This window comes from Xiphias gladius, chromosome 16 (assembly GCF_016859285.1).
Source record: "Xiphias gladius isolate SHS-SW01 ecotype Sanya breed wild chromosome 16, ASM1685928v1, whole genome shotgun sequence".
NCBI lineage: Eukaryota > Metazoa > Chordata > Actinopteri > Istiophoriformes > Xiphiidae > Xiphias > Xiphias gladius.
Window position 1 is genome coordinate 5,106,625 of NC_053415.1, and position 18,839 is coordinate 5,125,463.

The window sequence follows — 18,839 nt, forward strand, 5'->3', positions numbered from 1 at the left end:
ACATGTGAACTACCATACACTGACCATACACTGTTAATACATTGATAAAGAAACAACTAAATACACGATAACAATATTTTCGGGACCCGTCACGTAAAGCAGGAGTCAAGGGTTAGTCAGGTAATTTTGGGATTAATCCTGGCTTTTTGGTCTCACAGAAACACACATGGTGTTGCCATGGTAACCAACACCAAAACCTAATCTGACAGGAGTGTTTATTTAAGCATAAAAATCAAAACTTAAAAACACAAGTGTAAAGAAGCACATCCTAATCAGCCACCTGTGAGTCAGCACTGCTAAAAAGCAAAATCAAGGCATTCACATTAAATTAATCCAGTTATGTGTTTACAATCTAGAAGCAAGACTTTCCATGATTTTATATGAATAAATGAATTTGTAATAGATTGAATTTATATTATCAGAAATAAAATTAATGTTTCAACTATAAAACAGGATTTCTAGCAAACAGCAGAAAGCTTGTTGCCTGTATTAGCACTCAATAAACTGTAATGCTTCATATTAATTGTGCTAGATAGTGATTGGTTCAGGGTAAGATCCTAAACACACTCATATTCTATCATTAAAGTCCTGGAAAACATTTTGGTCACATACAGTATATCTGCATCTGTTGTCTCCAAGACTTTGTATTTATGCATTTTATACCCCTGTAGCACTCCTTACATAGTGCTACACATTGTGCTTGATTTGACTGGCTTTATAAAAGAGATTATAAGAGAGGGAGCCTCACTAAATTCAACTCGTTTGAAGAGACAGCAGGCACTGTAAAAGATTTGGTTACAGTTGTAATGTTGTAAACTGGGAGTAAAAGGGGCCTGTTTTTTCAATTCTGACTATCTTTGAAGTGCATAAAATGCTGTTTTCCACCTGTTCCTAAAAACTTAGGTGGTTAAAAATATTATAGATTTGGCTTTTCAATCCCCTACCTTCTCCTGGGGTGCCAGGACAAAACTGTTCTCTTTGAGGAAAGAACATCAAATTAGATGTCGTCTAAATATTTAAGGTAACCCCAGACTGGTTACTGACCTGTGTTTGAGAAGCAGAGCCCGTAGAACGCTGGATCTGTCCTCTGCTCTGATCTGATCAGAGATGATCATCGTCTCCACCACCAGGTGAGCGATGCCAGGCAGAGAGTTCTGCTCGAGGTCCAGAAGGATGGCACCTAGGGAAGGGCGGTACAGGAAGGGGTGAAAATGGCTGCTAAGACTGGTTTGTCTGAAAAGTATTTCAGTACTCGGTAGTTCTGGGGAGAATGTTAATCTGGAGAAAAGTTTTCAAGCCTACATATTTCTATTTGAGAAAATTTTGCCAAAAATGCTCTGAACTGTTGTCGAACTAGATTTGTCCTGCAAAGATAAGTTTTTCTTCTTTTTGCACGTCATGTTTATCCTTGTGGATTTTATGTCAGCTGGGAATACTGTAAGTAAACCAAAGACTGGTGCTGCGAGCATCTACATTGCTGTACGTGCGCAGGAGCTTTTTACCATGTGTGATGGTGCGACGAAGCTCCAGCAAGCTGCGGAAGGAGAGTGAGGCCACATGAGGTTTGCCCCAGCGGTCCGTCTCCTCCTCCACATCCTCTTCAAACTTGATCCAGCGGGCCCTCTCCTTCCAACGCATTTCATGATCCTTCTCCACAATCAGCTCGTTCAGCTCCACAAACAACTGAAGATGAAGCAGCACACAAATATAAGCACTAAAACACAAGGTATATGGCTTGTAGTTGTCAGAGATTACTTTCGGAGTATGTTTACCTGCTGAGTATTGGAAACATCCCCCATGGCTCTCTCAGTTTTTTCAATGGCGCTTGCTTTCCCTTTTTTCTTTCTTTTTTTAGACTAAAAATAATTATACCCATAGGGAAAAATAATGATCACTAATAATAATATTAACCAATGACAACTAATCCAATCCAACACAGTCGGCGCACATGTTAATATGGCCTGACTTAGGATAACCACATGGTTTGGAGGAACACTGTGTTACATTTCAACAAAGAATGAATTTTTAACAAAGTGTTCTTAAAGCAACACTAAATTACTCTGATATGATTTTTGTTTTTGTGCCATTTTTGCGGTCAAACTGAGGTAAAAGATTAGGAGCAATCTTATAGTTTCTTCTGGTCTGGTGACTAGCCATTAAATAGATGAAGAGGAATGTGCCCAAGTTCAGACTTCACTCGAAGAGCTTTGGAGTTACATTTAAAGTTCAATATTTTTATAATAACATGGAATCAAATGACTACTCTATGTTTAATGTGAGAGGGGTCATTTGTGGTGAAAAACATGCAGAATTATCACCCAGCTCTACAGTTGCTCTCAGCTCTACGGAGTGCTTTAGCCTATATCAGCAAAAAAGGTTTTGGTTTTACAGGCCACGACTTTACAATGCTATTTGGTTCAGTCTCGCTGCTCTGGTCAGCCTTGTTTCCAGCAGCAGTATGGAGCTGTTTTCAGTGAAAAACCATTGATAAACCCTGCTGTATTGTACAAATATATAGACATGACGTCAAATGTGATGTTAATGTAGCTCACTGTCTGTTGGTTTCCTATCACATTCCTCATAATGACTTTATACAGTGATATTTAACAAAGGAAACAAAGTGTAAATTGTATGTTGCCTGGATACTGAAGTATTCATCCAGTGGTCATTATGCATGGACAAAGCATTGCTGTGAGTGTGCCTGCAAACCTCATGAGTTTTCTTTTCTGCAGCTCTCTTCTTCTTCTTCAGGCTGGATAGTGGTGTGGAACTGTTGCTGGTCCGGGTCACCTGACATCGGGACGACTTCTTCACCAGGTGGCGTCTCACCCCGGGATTGTCCTCAAATCTGTGACCTGAACAGCCAAAAGTTTCTTCAGTCAAAAAGCAAAAGGTCAAGTAATAATGTAATGATGTCTAGATTTTAGGAGGTCAGTTTGATGAGTCATTCAGAAACCAACCTACCAAGGAGCATTTTATAAGCAGTAGTATCAAACTCTCTTTTAGGATCATGAACAACTCAAACATGCTTTCCGAGTCAGAAAATGTGCTTCATGCTGGAAAATCAGAAATCATATTTATATGTCTGTTTAGGTTTCCAGCTGGTAATAGAACATCCAGTAACAGAAGGCAAAAGCTTCATGGGTGAGTGAGCATCTATGTGCGCCATGGGAATCCCCTGCACAATTGTCAGTTCATGAAGAGTAATTTCATTTTCAATTTCCTTGACCTGCAAATCATATTTTATTGATTTAAAGGGGGGACTTGTCTATCATTTGCCATGTAAAAGGGTGGGAAGCTTGAGTGGTCACTTCATTTGGATAAATGAACTGGGAAATGCAAAGTAAAAGGCTAACCATGTGTTTAGAGATTGGTAGAGGAGGATTTTTGGTAATGTCTGTAATTTGGCAAAATTATAACTAATTTATTATTTTGAGGTCTGATATTTGTTTTTACACAGAAGTGTTCAAATTTAGGTATTTGGTGACATTTAACTATTATTTAAGAAAATACACTACCTGCAGGTTGGCATTTTCAACTACAACTCATACCTATTTACATTACTGTCAACAATTTTCCAAGCATACTCTGAGTGTATAGATTCATTTCCTACTTTTCAGGCAGACAAATTTGTTGATGCTCGTTGTACTTCAGTCTGAAAATCATCTTGCAAGGACTACACATGCATGAACCATTGCAATATTTTTTTTTTTTTTTTGGCATGAATTTAATTATGATCTTTGTTGGAAGATGATGTTAATGCACAAAGGACTATTTTAAAATCTCTCCCTTCTGTAAGGAGGCTCGTAGCATTAGGATGTGAGAGTAGAAGTGTTGGCAGAACATGATTTTTCATTATTACACTGTAACATGCAAAATCACTAGTAAACATGCTTAAGTTCTGGCATGGGGTTGATGTACTCAAAATCATGAAAAAGATCTGGGGGACAGTTTGGAGACCGAAATTTGCATTCACTGTTCAGTGTGGAGCTGCAGCCAACCAGTCAGACTTGCCAATGGCTGAATATAATTTCTGACTAAATAAACACTGTATTTTTTAATCTTTTACACAAGCACCCAGAGGTAGCCAAAAGGAGGTGAGAGAGAGTATGTGTGCTGAATCCGCACTAACCCACTGACAGTGATGTCACCATGGGGAAAAAAATAGAGGTCCCCATGGCTAGAGACTGATTTTTGAGGGTTAAGACTTGGTTTTAGGGTTCAGGTTAGAATTAGGTTTAGATTAGGGTTAGGGTAACAGTTTAGATTAGGAATATAGTTGTGATGAGGAATGCATTATGTCAAAGAGTGATCCCAAGGGATCGTGGAACAAGACTGTGTGTGTGTGTGTGTGTGTGTGTGTGTGTGTGTGTGCGCGCATAGTTTATGCTCGCATAAACTGCACCAGGTGTTCAGCTCTGCTGCGTCATGCCTTCCGCAGAGAGAAATGGAAAATTAGGAAGAAATCAGGCTGTATTTCACATTGAAGAGTTTCCCAAGGGAAAAGCTTTAAAGGTTGTCCATATATAGACTTCAGCTGATTTGGAAATCTGATTTATTCTCCCTATAGGCCAGGGCAATGACAAGGCAAATAACTGGCTGAAAAGGACATAATTTTGTTCCTCTTCCTCCTCTTCTTGACCTGGTGTCTGTCTGACTTGGTCTAAGACCTTTAATCTTGCTGAGAAGGCACAACACAAAGCATCCCATGGTTAAAATACCAAAATACTTGAACCATTTACAGGAACTGTGAGCAATTGTGAGCATTATTACTTTTATTGTTAAACAAAACATTACCAAAAATAAATCCTAAACCATTTAAGCAATTTAAATCAGTAACATTTGATATCCAAAAGTAACTGTCATGCATTAATTGGGGCGTAAGCTTGCAGTTGCTGGAAATGCCACACCTGAATAAATGTGATCTCAAAAAAAGGGTTTGTTCCTTACTGAAAAGGCAATATGATTCAGAGCTTTTCCATCACTTCTGTCTAATGACTGTTTTCAGTCTGTGTTAAATTTCTTAGCATGATATAGTTAACTAACTACTTGTGTTAAAAGGTTTATAATGAAAAGACGCAAAAAAAATACTTTGAAGACAAAACTATGTAGCATTGCACTCCCGTAAAACTGTTGGAATAACGATGGACAGTTTTCAAGACTTTCTGATAATGGCACAGAACCTCCACAAAATCAACAAGACTAAAAGTCTACAGTCACGCTAGCAGCTCTGAGAGGCTGTACTTAGGCAAAGCAGTGTTTTCAGCTAAATGCTAACTATGGTAGCTAACATGCTCAAGTAATGTTTACCATGTTCACCATCTTAGTTTAGCTTGTTAGGATGCTCGTATTTACTAATCAGCACTAAACACAAAGTACAACTGAGACTGATGGGTAGATCATTAGTGTTGCAGGTAAGTCATTAACCCAAATATAGGACATATATTTTGACCTAATGAAGGCGCTACAGAAAAAGTCAGGGGATCACCAAAGATTTAAGTATACATTGTCTAGGAATCATGAATATCTGTACCAAATTCAGTGCCAATCCTTGGCAATGGTGGTTCCAGATGAAAAGTAAAGGGATCACCAAATAGATTAGGATTCACTCTCGGGGGACTAACATTGTTATTATGACATTTTATACAAAACGAAAAATGTCAATAGGGCACTAAAGTCACAGAATCACCAAAGTGATGACGATTCATCCTGTGGGGAACACAAATGTCTGTAAAAAACTTTGCAATCCTTCCAGTAGTAATCAAAATGTTTCAGTAGTGACTGGTGGACCATCTGACCAACATCGCCATCCCTAGAGTCCCTAAAAATATTTTTAAAATAAATACTGAGTTGATTTTCTTCTTTTCAAAAACAGATTGGAGTAAGTCAAAGACATGCTGCCACAAGCTCAGTGACCTGTTTAAATTTATATTAATGTCATTTGGCAGACAAATGACATGCTGCTCAAAACTGAGATAATACCATAAAACATCGTCAATAAGTTAATGCTATTAGCTTGAAATGCTATGAGATAGCTATAAGAGAACCAAACATACTTGTGTAACTTTTTAACAGAATAAGCTGGACAAAGTGTCAAGTTATAGTTAAATCCTTGTCGCATCTTTTATAAACATAGGATCTGCTTTAAGTGCCCAAAGTACTCATATTAGCCCAGTTGGTGCCAGCTGTTGGGAGTTAGAATTGAACCCCACATCAATTAGTGCTTAAATGTCCTAAGGTACTGCAGGCTGGTCACTTTCATTTGTTTTCTTTGTGTTGGCATCTAGCTTCATCACAGGGCCAATGTGCAATGCTTCTAATGCTTCCAAACAGTTATAAAAATAGAAGAACACCACAGTCAATGAAATGTCTTTCCGCTCTAGCTGTGGCTGAGCCCAAAGCCAAAAGGCTGCTACTGGATCAATAGGAAAGCAGGAAACAGCCCCAGTCGAGCACTGTGTCAATTCGCTCAATACTGTGCACAACTTCATTCTGTTTGTGGCCACCTATGAGCCTCATATTGCCATTAATTCAGCTAGCAGTGGGCTACAATCAATGGAAACACAGGAACTCCAATCTATTGATTATACATGTAAAAAACAGAATAAAATGCTGATCCATTTGAATTTCCCATTGTGTTATGATTGCATCTGAACCTCAGAAGCTTGACCTAGCTTTCATTACTGTCAAATATGCATGATTTAAAGACTTTCATTGAATGGACGAAAATGTACGGCTACTCAGTAAGAGTAAAGGTGAATCACCACAGAAACACAACTATACACAACTTACGGATAGGCTCGACTGGTGACCCCAGCTGAGTGTGGATTGACTCAAGCAAGTCATAATCATCAAAATCCAAAACAAACTCTTCAAAGTCCTCAAACCCATCCATATTGGATGAAGAGCTGTGGTGTTCATGTTGGTGCTGCTTTGGGGTACTAAAGCCTTTTTGGAAACTGCACCGACGATCTGGTCCATGGTGGTCAGTGGCATGCTTCTTATCAGAGGTCCCATGCCCCTGGTTCTCCTGTCCCTCAATATCTGTCATCTTGACGGTCGGTACCTCCTCCTATCCTCCTCTCTGTGAGTGGACACACTGCTCATCCAGGGCTTCCAACTGTTGAACGCCGTTGCTCACCCTGGGTCACTGTTCCGAAGAGCCTGGTCCACCAGCCTGCCTCTTTGTATTGGTTGTGCAAAAGAACATATGTCCAAACTAACCAGCTCCTGAGTGACACCCAGGCAAACAAGAAAAAAAAATGTTTTTGGTCAGGCACTTCAAGCTCTGAATAAGAAATTGTATGAAGCAAAAAAATGGCAACAAAGAAAAATCAAGGAAATTTTCAGAGAATTTACAATATTCACCTTAGAGTCCAAAATTATAAATCACAGGTACAGACAGAAGATCCTGAACATCACAGAACCTTTTTTTGCCTTAAATCCAAACAAAATGCAAAGTTGGAGCTACACCCTGAGGCAGAAGCCCCAAGCGGATCCACAATCAGAAAGATGCATAAATGGTAGAAACACACACTTTAGCCTCAACTTCAAAAGCAAATACTGATAAGGGGTGGTCTACTTTGAGAGACCCGTCTGTCACCTGAATGGTAGTGCCGCCCTTTTTTAATGATGTCCATTGATCTTTGTGGCTGTAGCGAAACTAACATAAAGTGGATTGGAGCAGAAGAGTTGATGCCTTTCATTTCCATAGTGCCACCATCAATTTCCAATCATGTGATGTGTAGGGAGGTAAAGGTCAAGTTCCAGGGGTTGGCGTCTCCACCCGAATAGCATTAAACTGAAAAGGCACACATATACATCACACAGACACATGCAGAAATATATCTTGAGAACTGAAGTGAAACATAAAGAGAATTATATAATAACACCTAGGAATCAGCTATGGCATTCTGCTTAGTGAGATATCATAGTAATAATTATCAGTGCACCATTCCTGTCCCTGCGTCTCCATTGAAACCATGCGTGGCCTGAGGTGTCATGGCCTGACTGGTCTATAACAGTGCACCAGTGTGAGCCAAACAGGACCCTCTCTAAAACATGCTCAACATACTCGAATATTGTGTGTCACTGTTTGTATTTGTATGCATGCATGCATTTGTGTGTGTGTGTGTGTGTGTGTGTGTGTACACATACAGTACAAGCATTTATAGAAAAGAATGGGCATTTTCATTTTGGTCTGTCTTGTAATTCTTTTCAGTCCATAAAGTAACATCATACTGTTGTGTTTCAAGACAGCTTATAAAAGATATATGCAAAAGTTCATAATGTAATCTCGTCTAAAGATATCTATATCATTCAGCCCTCTCTGTCCTGCTACTGTCATTGCCATGTCTGCACTAGCCGAAGCCTCTCAACTTGTCCATACATGGACTTGCCACATTCTGTTGCGTTGGTCATGTCAAACAGTTATCTTTGCCTAAGCATATGGAGGGCTATAATCCTTTGCTGACTCTGATAATGCAAACTACTATATGGCGAGGTAACTAATGAGTGTAAATACATTTAATAAAATGTTTGTTTTGGCCAACTGACGGACATTAATTTGCTGCTGACTATTATCTTTTCAGCAAGCAAAACTTACCATCCAAAACATTTACCTCTTTTAGCTTCAGGCAATAACTTTAAATAACTGGCTTATTGAAATTGCAACTAATGTTATTTGAAATCTGTAAATTACTTTTGTTCAAATAGTTGAACCAATAATCCTTGAGACATAGTTCATGATAAAGACTTAGACCCTAATTTGCATTAATACTTCACACCTAAAAGCAATATTCTTTCACTAAGAGCACAGAGAAAATACAAATGAACCAGATTGGAACAGAGGGACATACAGTGGTGATGTACACAGCCTGTCAATGATCACTCTCTACAAATCCGATAGCTTGTTTTGAGTGACTCTGGGTGCCCTGTTTTCTGTTTCCAGATGCTAAACACTCAATGAGTACTCTGCTCTGGTAAAGCAGGAAAGGCCAGGGGCAGGGTCGCTGCTGAAGGGGAATCGACTACAGCCTCTATTAATTATTGTCCCTGGATGCTGGGATAGAGTTTTTCTCTGACCGCATGAGCTTTTAACTCCCCATCTCTCTCCTCTCCTCTCTTTTTATTCTTTTTTCTCTCTCTAATTTGACTCTTTCCTTTCTGTTCATTTGAACTTTTTAACTCTGGGTATTTATTCCTGTTGCGGATCGACAGGTATGGCCTCTCCCTTGTAATAACATGAACAACCAACAGCTTGGTAAGATAAAGTCTGCTAACAATGGAAATTTAGGTGAACAATCTGATTTTTGAAAAAGAGATGAGGACAGGAACTAATTGAGCTATTAATTGCTTTGATGCTTTGATGCAATCATTTTGATGCATTTGTTGCAGTGTCACAGCAATATCCTATAACAATATATATTTCTAGGTAAAAGAAAATATAACACAAATCCAGGAGTTTATTCTTTATCATATTTTCATCATATATCATATATCATATTTAAAGAAATAATGAGTAGATACTGTAATTTCTGTGTTCTCCATTCTTTGTGTTATTTTGTTGGAACCTTATTTTTAACCGTGTATGTGGAAGCCAGGAGCTTTGTGGGTTGGCTTCATGAGACAGAATAGACGCCCATAGTGGAGCCAAGCCATAGGCAGCAGTGAGCAAAACTTGTGAATGGTCAGCACCAGAGAAGCAAGGAAATCAATAATTGTTGCAAAATACTTTACCAATATTTCATGGAGGCAGCCGATTTTCAACCATGTTTATCAAAAATTACCATTGCAATATTGATGATAATAAATTAAGCTTTGTGGTAGACTTTTTTTCATGTTTGATAAAAAATCTAGCTAATTCAAGTAGATTGCCTTTATCCTCTGAGTAGCTCTCATCACACTTCAGATAAAGGGCTGGCGTTGAGGGTTGAAGGTGTTTTGAGAGTATAACAGTTAGTAAAGTGCTGTTTGAAACTGACAACAAATGTCTCTTGCTCTACTAACAGGGCAAAATAACATATTTGCTCTGTCAAATGTAGTAGTTAATACACAGAAAGCATAAAAATCATTCAGAAACTGTAATTAAGATTTCTTAAATTAAATAGTAAGTTATTGACTTGTTTTGGAGGCTTATGGGGAGCTGCTGAGTCATTGTCAGCCAAAGACACTGGTAGCAAACTGATAACTTGTCTGTGTTTGAGAGAAAAAGTCATTGGGTGAAATTATAATATTTCTTCATACATATGCCCAGGATCAATCTATGGAAGAGGGTCAAAAAGAAGTCAAAAAAAATTTAAAATACTGAAATGTTTCACTTGTAACATTCTAAATAGTCATTATTCTTTAAACCTTTAATGTGTTGTACAGGGAGACTAGACAACTGTGTGGTAATACTTTTCATTGCCACTAGAGGGTACTGAACTTTCATACAATCTAAAATATAAAATGACAAAGTAAAAGACGATGTGAGCCTTTGAAATATGGGAAAATTAATAACCAACCTAAATACACATTTCATGCTTGATTGAACGAACTTCTAGCAGCCACATCAGGTGCTGTCATAGAGGTCTAATGGAGAACTGGTAGAGCTCAGTCACAATCTGATATATAACAACCAAGCTAGAAAAGTCACCTCACAAAAATCCCCCCCACAACGCTGTTGTGGTGTGGGTGTAAAGCAAAACTGAGTCATCTCAGAAGGGGCATTTGGCGACAGAGGAATTCATCCCCCATTACCCTGCTCTGAAGCCTTTATTTCTCAATAGCAGTAAAAAAACTATAAAGGTAGTTGCAATGTCAACCATTTTATTGGACATAAGACACCACAGGATACTCCCTGATTTCTATTAAAATCATTTTTATATTTGTAGATAAGGAAAAAAAAATACCATAGATCCCTGAAAACAACACCTCTGTTTCTCACTGGGATATTTGCCCATTTTTTTCTACAATTCAACTGCTCTGTTATGGTGCCACAATGACATATTTTAGCACCAGCATTATAGTGAAGGGTGTTTCTAATATTTTGTCCACATATACACATGGAGGCAGGGCAAAATATTAAAAGAAAAACACCTCTTAATATAGCGCAGTCAAATGGCACATCATCAATTACAACAACCTCAAAAATGACCTCCCTGTTAAATCAACACCACTCTAACACAGTATCAACAAGTTCTTAACTTTGTACAAGGATTCTTTTTACAGCACTACTGTAGGGGGTTGCATTCTATGTTAGTGGTGTAATTATTTCTAATAATTTAGCAGGTGTCTGTTTAAACTATATAACAAGACACCACTAACATAGCTCAGAGCACACGGTACTATGTATTGAACTGCCAGGAACCATAGCAACAGTACTTTTAGTTCATGCTATGTTACATTTCAGCTTGTGAACAATGTCCGCTTGGCAAAAAACGTGTTCCGCCATGTTAGCTAGTTAACTAAATATGTTATTTACAGCGAGTATATGTAGCTTATCTGTATCCAGACGCCTGAATTGCTGCCAAAAGTTTTCTGCAGTCACTTACTGACAGCACTTCCCTGGTTGGGAAAACAACTGAGCAGAGCTTTTTAGGCCTGACTAAGGATAGGCACGTGACCTTCCTTTGCCAGAGCCACAAAAATAGCAACAGATAATTGGCCACAAAAATTGGAACAAGAATGGATGAGACTGACACAGCTGTACAGGCTGTTTTTATTTGACTTACAGATACACTCTAAAAGAAAAAGGGTTCCCTGCATACCTTCCAGCAGTATTCACTGAATCAGCTGCTTCTCAGTTCGAGGACAGCAAACGTCCAAAGGAAAAAAAGGGATTGGAGCTCACTGTTTGATTTGCAGCCTGTACTAGTACAAACAGACTAACATGTCAACACTAGTGTGTGTTCAGCAGAGTCAAAATGAACAAAGACATAAGGCAAATACATACAGTTTATAGTCAACCAAAAACAAGTGCACGATTGTCATTGGAGAGTTGGTTGATCAGGATTTTAAATCTACTGGATAATGGAGAGAAGGTTGGGAGTAGCCAGCCTTTGGTGGGAGTCATGGCCACTCTTAAGTCTGCATATTCATATCAATTTCTCCTACCAACAACTACCAGAAATTCTGTGTCAACTGAAAATGTTGTATGTCACTCGCTACTAAGACTGCCACTAGCAATTATTTCCACAATCAGTTAATCTTAAGATTATTTTCTCAATTCATCGATTAATCGTTTAGTCTACACATAAAATATCAGAAAGTAGTGAAAAATGCTCATCATTTTTGTCATACGGTGAAATACTCAAAGAAAAGCAGCTAAATCTCACACGTGGGATGCTGGAACAAGTGAATGTGTGCCATTTTGCAAGAAAAAATGACTTAAATGATTAATCAATTGTCAATACTTTGCCACTTAATTTTCTGTCAATTGACTAATTGACTAATCAATTAGTATTAATTGCTTCAGCTCTACTTGCAACTGAATGGTTAGTGCAAAATAGTCCCTACCTCACAAACAGAAAATGGCTAACATGAAAACAATGTCACATGGTATAATGATTAACACACTAACATGTAGCTCCTTAACAAATTATCATTCAGACATTAAATGAATTTGAAAAATCATTTGATATCAAATGATTGTTGAATGGTTTCCAAAAATCTGCTACTGTACATAACCTGAAAACACTTCATTATACAGTATCTTCCTTACTTTTCATGTCATCCAGATCAGCGCTGACCAACATCTGGGCCTCAGCCTCATCAGTGGGCACCTGCTGGTAGACGGCAGTCTCCAGGGCGGTCATACTGCCAATGCAGATCCGCTCCCGCAGGTCATAGTTGCTCCGCTGGGCACCTGTCAGGCGATGGTGGACGGGCTTCCTGCAGAACCAGCCGCGGCTTGTGGTTGAACTTGAGGGATCTGATCCTGGGGGCACACTGATGAGGAGAGAGATATTGGTAAGAAAAAATTAAAGATTTTCAAATGTTCCCATGATGAACTCCAAACCATATGACAATAGAAAATAAAGCCATGCAGTGTGTTTGAATTTAGATGTTAAAATTGTTCAAAAATGTAAATATTAAAAATTCAATATATTATTCAAACAAAATCGCTCCATTTTGTGCCTCTACGTTGTATTGCCATAACTTCACCAACAGAGGGCTTTGTAACACAGCAGCAGGCCTTGATATCTCCCGACCAAGCCTCTGAGTCATCCTTGGCTGTGTTTACTCAGACACAGCAACACAATACTGCATGGCACATGCGTAAGTGTGTTTCCATGTTTCCATATTTTTCTCAACCAGGCATTAGCAACGACAAATACCTGAATCATCATGGAGACCCAGAACTCCCAGCAGGAAACTCCATGTATAATTCAAAGCATCACCAAATAATTCATATTGTGATGGTTATGCATGATTTGCTTGCCAGATGGGTCTTCTAATATCTGGGATTCAGCTGGAACCTTTAGTGGTTCATAAATGCTGTAAGATCTGTACAAATTGATTATTTGTTTGATGTTGTTACTTCATAATGAAACACCTGAGTTGCTAATGTAAAGTCCATATATATGTGAAAGGTATAGCATATGCATGTAATAAGAATGGACACATTTCTGTGCTCCTCTCTGCTATATACTGTTTTTGGCATCTTGTATCCTTTGCTGCTCAGAAAAGTACCTGCCTGGTTAAATGTGTTTATGAGATCCATTTGATGCACGGGGTTGGTTCCAAATTTGGTTCCTTCTAATATCAACTAAATCATCTTTAATCCAGCTTTGGTATCTGTGCGTTCCTCTCTTAATACCATGGCCGTCAAAATAGTCACTTCTGAGTGGCTGAGAGTTGGCCATTAAATAGAAAATAGAAAAACTGTGCACTCCAACTTGTCTTTTGAGAGTTTAGGCAGTCTACAGTAAACCATTTCACGAGGAATATTAAACTGCAGGTTGCCATGGCAACTTACTTCTGTTTCATGCTACATTACCTGTTAACTCTCCCTGATGAAATGGACCAACAGTAATATAAGGATAAACTAACTACAAACAAACCTTTAAAGCTGCAAAAAGAAATATTTTTATATCAATGGATCAAATGACTATATTTGAAAGGGGTCACTCTTATTTATGAACCCATAGAAAATTATCATCCTACTAAAACAATGAGCTGGAAGAAACAGTTCCCCTGCAGTTCCCCTCAACTCTATAGAGCTGAGGGGAACTGCAGGGGAACTGTTTCTTCCAGCTCATTGTTTTAGTTTTATGATCTACAAATTTACTTCACTCTCATTGCAGTAACCAACCTGGTTTCCAGCCACAGCAAGCAGCTGTTTTCAGCAAAAAATGCTAATAAACCCACTGTACACTACCTGCCCAGAACCAAACAGCACACACAGTTAGCAACTAGCTGGTGAACACTGTGTAGCATTTAGCAGCTAAAGACCCAGATATTTTATACGAATTTGGTGGGAAGACAATAAAAGAGCTAGAAGAAAAGTGAATATTGGACTTACATTCATCAGTTGGTCAGAAACACAACTCCAGATAAATGCTAACGTTGCTCTCTTTCTGCTGGATATGTATATCCGCAACTGTTTCCTAACACGTTAGCCATATCAGCTTTATCAGGTGATAATATATCAGCGCTGTGTTTACAGCTTGTTCTGCTGACCAAAGGGGAAAACTTTCAATTAAAACAGGTTTAAAATTCCAGAATTGTGTTAATTTTCCATTTAAGTGTTTTGTAACATAAGGGGTTGAAGATATTACAATATAGCCACCAGCGTAGGCTACAGCAATTTACAGTCCTTTTGCAGGCATTGCAGGCATTCTGACTTGCTATACTAGCAGAAGCATACGTTACTAATAACATGAATGATTTTGTTAGTCACATGGGGGCAGCAGAATAAGCTGTGAACAAAACACTGTCATCACCCTTGTAAACTTCTTGTGGCAAACCTATTAGCAAATAATTGCCTATTTATGCAGCCAGCAGACATGTAGCAACATTAGTATTCATCTCAAGTCATGTGTCTAGAGACCTAATGAGTGTAAGTAGAATATTCACTCTACTTTTAGCTTTTGGTTTCCAACAAATGGTTCTTTCACTGCTAAATGCAAAAGAACCAGATATTTCACTTGCTATATCTGGCTTAGTTCACTATATGCTGTTCACTAACTCTGTCTGTCATTTGGAACCCGGTAGGTAGGGTGCAGTTGGCTTATTAGAGCTTGCTGCTGCTGAAAAAAGGTTAATAGGAGTGGTGAGAATGGACCTAACAAACTCATTTTTGGGCCGTAAAAGCAAAGCAGTTATGTGAAAGATGGTCAGTAGAGGTGAGAGGAACTGCAGAGTCAGGTGATAATTTTCTGTGGGTTCAACACTGAGAAACTCCTTAATCTACTGTTAGTATAAAAAATATATTTTTTTTGTCTTACAAAATTGCAATGTGTCCCAAATCCTCTTTTAAATGTGGTATCAATTGTGTATCACTACTTCTTACATTTTCAACTGAAGAGGGGTCTTCGGTACAAACAGAACAACCTGAGATGCTGTAATAGCCTACCTTTGGCAATCCGCTTCCTCCTCATCCACCTCCAAATTCTGGCAAAGAACAACAATTCCCCCCTTATGAGCTGCCCCCTTTATCAGAGTGAGTGCAGCTCTCCTCGACAACGGATGTTCTTCGTTTTCCGTGTGGAAGGTAGTGAGCGGAAGGGGTTCCTCCAAGTCCTCTTGGCTCCCCAAACTAAACTGAGAGGAAAAGGAAGATCAGTGAGAGGGGTGGAATGTGCTTACATGTAGTTTTACCTAGTAGGCTGTCAAAACCACTGCTAGCTAGTACGTGGTAACAGTAAGCTAAGTCCTCTTGCACCAGCACACATGTACGTGTTCATACCTTGATCATCCCAACAGCAGCTAATAAAGCACAAAAGTTTCAATTCTACAAATTTATTTTGCCACCTTTATACAGTAGAGGTGCTATGGCTCTTCAGTCTTATTTTACCTGTGGTTGGATATCAGGTAGCTCTGTGGGAGTGGCAGCCACCCCCGGTCCATCTGTCTCAGACTCCACCTCTTCCTCATCTACCTCATGGATGGTGGGTGTAACATCGGAGGGGGGAAGAGAGGTCTTTTTTTTCTTCCGTTTCTTTTTGCGCCTTCTCTCCGTGCTGTGCACCCTCTTACGTAAACGCTGGGGCAGGGGCAGGTGGGTGGACAAGGGGTGGTGCGTATGGTGAAATGTGTGTCTGTGATCTGTGTTAAAAACATTAAAAATAAAGTCAAAAATACATCATAATATAAAATGTTGACATTATGTGTTTTTACTATATAAATACGCTCATACAGTATGCAAAATATGACAGTACAAAATATGACAGAACTACATAACTGATAATTTTGTGAACAAATGTCAAAATATTCTGATAAGAAACAAAAGTGATACTACAAATGGAAATTTATGAGACTGAATTACAGCGGCATCATCGGGGAGATTATCTGAGCTACTTTACAAGTTTCTGCCATGTAGTTGTGTGTTTTCCGGGGAAACAAGGGAAAGAGGAGAAAAAAAAAAGCAGAATGCTCCACTGTGTTTTTTTTTTAATGTTATTTTTTTTCCAGTGGTGGCGAACAGCCTCTCTTTGTCAATTTTATAGATACAGCACCTAACATAAATACATTCCTGCGTTTTCAGCAAACACTGCCACACACAGGCTTTTGAGTCCATAAAAATGCAGGGAAAGAAATGCTATTCTCAGATGAGATACTCTCTCTCCTCCTAATTCCCAATTAAATGCTTTAAAGACACAACATAAACAAAAGCTTCAGATTTGAACTAACATGCAATATTGCAGAACAGCACTGTAGTAAACATCTGCTAATCTCTCTAATAGTAATCCACCAATACACTCAACATACACGGCATTTGGTGCCCTGCTCTAAATCTGATATCTTAGTATAAGTCAAACTATGATAGAAAAGTGCAGTTTCAGATTTTATACATGTAAGAACATATAAAAACATTTATATTTAACTAAATTACAATTTGGTAAAATAACAAAAAGAAAGTCTCTTATTGTTTTACATCAGTGTATAAACAGATGATTCATATGAACAAGCTCTGTGAGGCTAGGAGTTGGGTACAGCAGTGCTTTGAGCTAAATGCTAATGTTATGATGTTTAGCATGCTGATGTTTAGCATGTATAATATTTACCATGTTCACCCTCTTAATCCGATGTTTTAGCATGCCAAAATTTACTAATTAGAACAAAATACAAAGTGTGGCTGAAGCTGGGATTGGGAACGTCATTAGTTGCATAGTTGCATGTATTTGGTCATAAACCAAAGTATTGGACAATATAAAACATAGACCTGATGGTAGGTTCAGGGATCCATAAAGTGATTCCTTCTGGAGGAATCACTTCATGTCACTTTATAATGGTAAAGGGACACAAATTGATAATGTGCAAATTTTTCCATTTTGATTCTTGGTGTCATGATTGGTTTCAGAAATGATTCTTGTACAAAACGATTCTGATCCAATAAAAATAAAGGGGGCACATAACTGACACATAAGTCAACTGGCCTTGATAAGTGCCATTGTTGGACTTACAGAGAAAAAGAGAAAGGTATATGGGAGTATACAGGGTTTTTTTTTATTAAAGTTATTTTTTAAAGTAATTTATTGTTATTAAGTCAAATGCATTAACTTGGAGGCATCTTATACTCTTCTTCTTGTATGAAAATGATGATATGAATGAAACTGAATTTACTGACATCATGTTAAATGTTTTTTGTAAAACAGAAACTGTTGTGTGTTTTCAGGGGAAACTAGGGAAAAAGGAAAAAAAGCGGAGTGGTAGACTGTGTTGTTTTTAATGTTATGTCTCCCGTGGTGGTGACCAGCCTCTTTGCAGCAGGAAAGTTGGAAAATTCTTTTAAAATGAAACAGACTAGGGGCCAAATTATTTTCTACATCCCACCAGAGTTGGATGAAGTTTTTTAAGCCCTGCATTAGCGCTGGAGGTTGGTGCTCCACTCTGCTAACTTTAGTCTGTAAGTGATGGGGTACAAAGTATTTACAAAATGCTTCACCTTTGTCTTGCAAAGCTAATTATTAAGTCATTAAATCGAAAATGCACCAACGCTTGTCTTTTTTGAAGATGAACTGCAAGATTAAGCAAGATGCGCTGACCATTTTCCACCTTCTTTGTTTCATCAACTTAACGTTATTAACTGACGTTATCACGAAAATCAATTTTTGGTATTCGTGAATCAATTCAGAATTTTAGAAAATCAGAATCCCGATTCTTACATTAACTGTTTTTTTCACCCACCCCTATTCAATACTCTACTGGATTACAAACCTGTTTGTAAGTGACAATTAAGGTGTAATTGTAGGTATAATGTGTATATAGTTCTTTGCTTACACTCAAAGTCTTTCTCAGTGTAGTGTCGGCCCATCCTGTCTCTACTGGTAGAAGCAGAGTCACTGATAATGTCTCCAAAGCGCTCCACAGACAGCGATTTCTCCCAATTCTCCTCCTCCTCATCTTCCTCTTGTTCCTCCACAGATTCTTCCTCATCTTCCTCCTCCACCTTCACCTGGAGAAGAACAGATGGAAAGAACACACTTTCAGTTTGACAGCAAACAGGGGGAAAGAGTCAGTGGGTTGAGGGCAGTACAAGAGAAGAATTGCAAGAGATAAAGCGAAAGGAGACAATATGTTGGTGTATTCACATCTGGCCAATACTGTCACAATCAGTGAATCCTGGCTAAGAGAAGCAGTTTTTCCGTTCCTTAAGAAATGTATAAAGGACCCTAAAGTCTAGGGTGAATCGT

The 18,839-nt window shown here is 38.5% G+C and overlaps 1 protein-coding gene across 4 annotated transcripts in view; it reads right to left on the reverse strand.

Annotated features, from left to right (window-relative positions):
- slc4a3 (solute carrier family 4 member 3) overlaps nucleotides 1-18,839 on the reverse strand; it is a 58,234-nt gene that overhangs the window by 15,368 nt on the left and 24,027 nt on the right. For 2 of the 4 annotated variants that reach the window (XM_040148145.1, XM_040148144.1), the window contains exons 4-11: nucleotides 18,427-18,601; nucleotides 16,001-16,251; nucleotides 15,560-15,747; nucleotides 12,704-12,930; nucleotides 2,710-2,855; nucleotides 1,773-1,856; nucleotides 1,503-1,683; nucleotides 1,045-1,180 (exon numbers count right to left, since the gene is read on the reverse strand). In XM_040148145.1, the coding sequence (XP_040004079.1) occupies nucleotides 1,045-1,180; nucleotides 1,503-1,683; nucleotides 1,773-1,856; nucleotides 2,710-2,855; nucleotides 12,704-12,930; nucleotides 15,560-15,747; nucleotides 16,001-16,251; nucleotides 18,427-18,601 (1,388 nt within the window). Of the gene's footprint in view, nucleotides 1-1,044; nucleotides 1,181-1,502; nucleotides 1,684-1,772; nucleotides 1,857-2,709; nucleotides 2,856-12,703; nucleotides 12,931-15,559; nucleotides 15,748-16,000; nucleotides 16,252-18,426; nucleotides 18,602-18,839 lie in introns of those variants that run through there. The other 2 variants (XM_040148146.1, XM_040148147.1) reach the window with 2 other exon arrangements.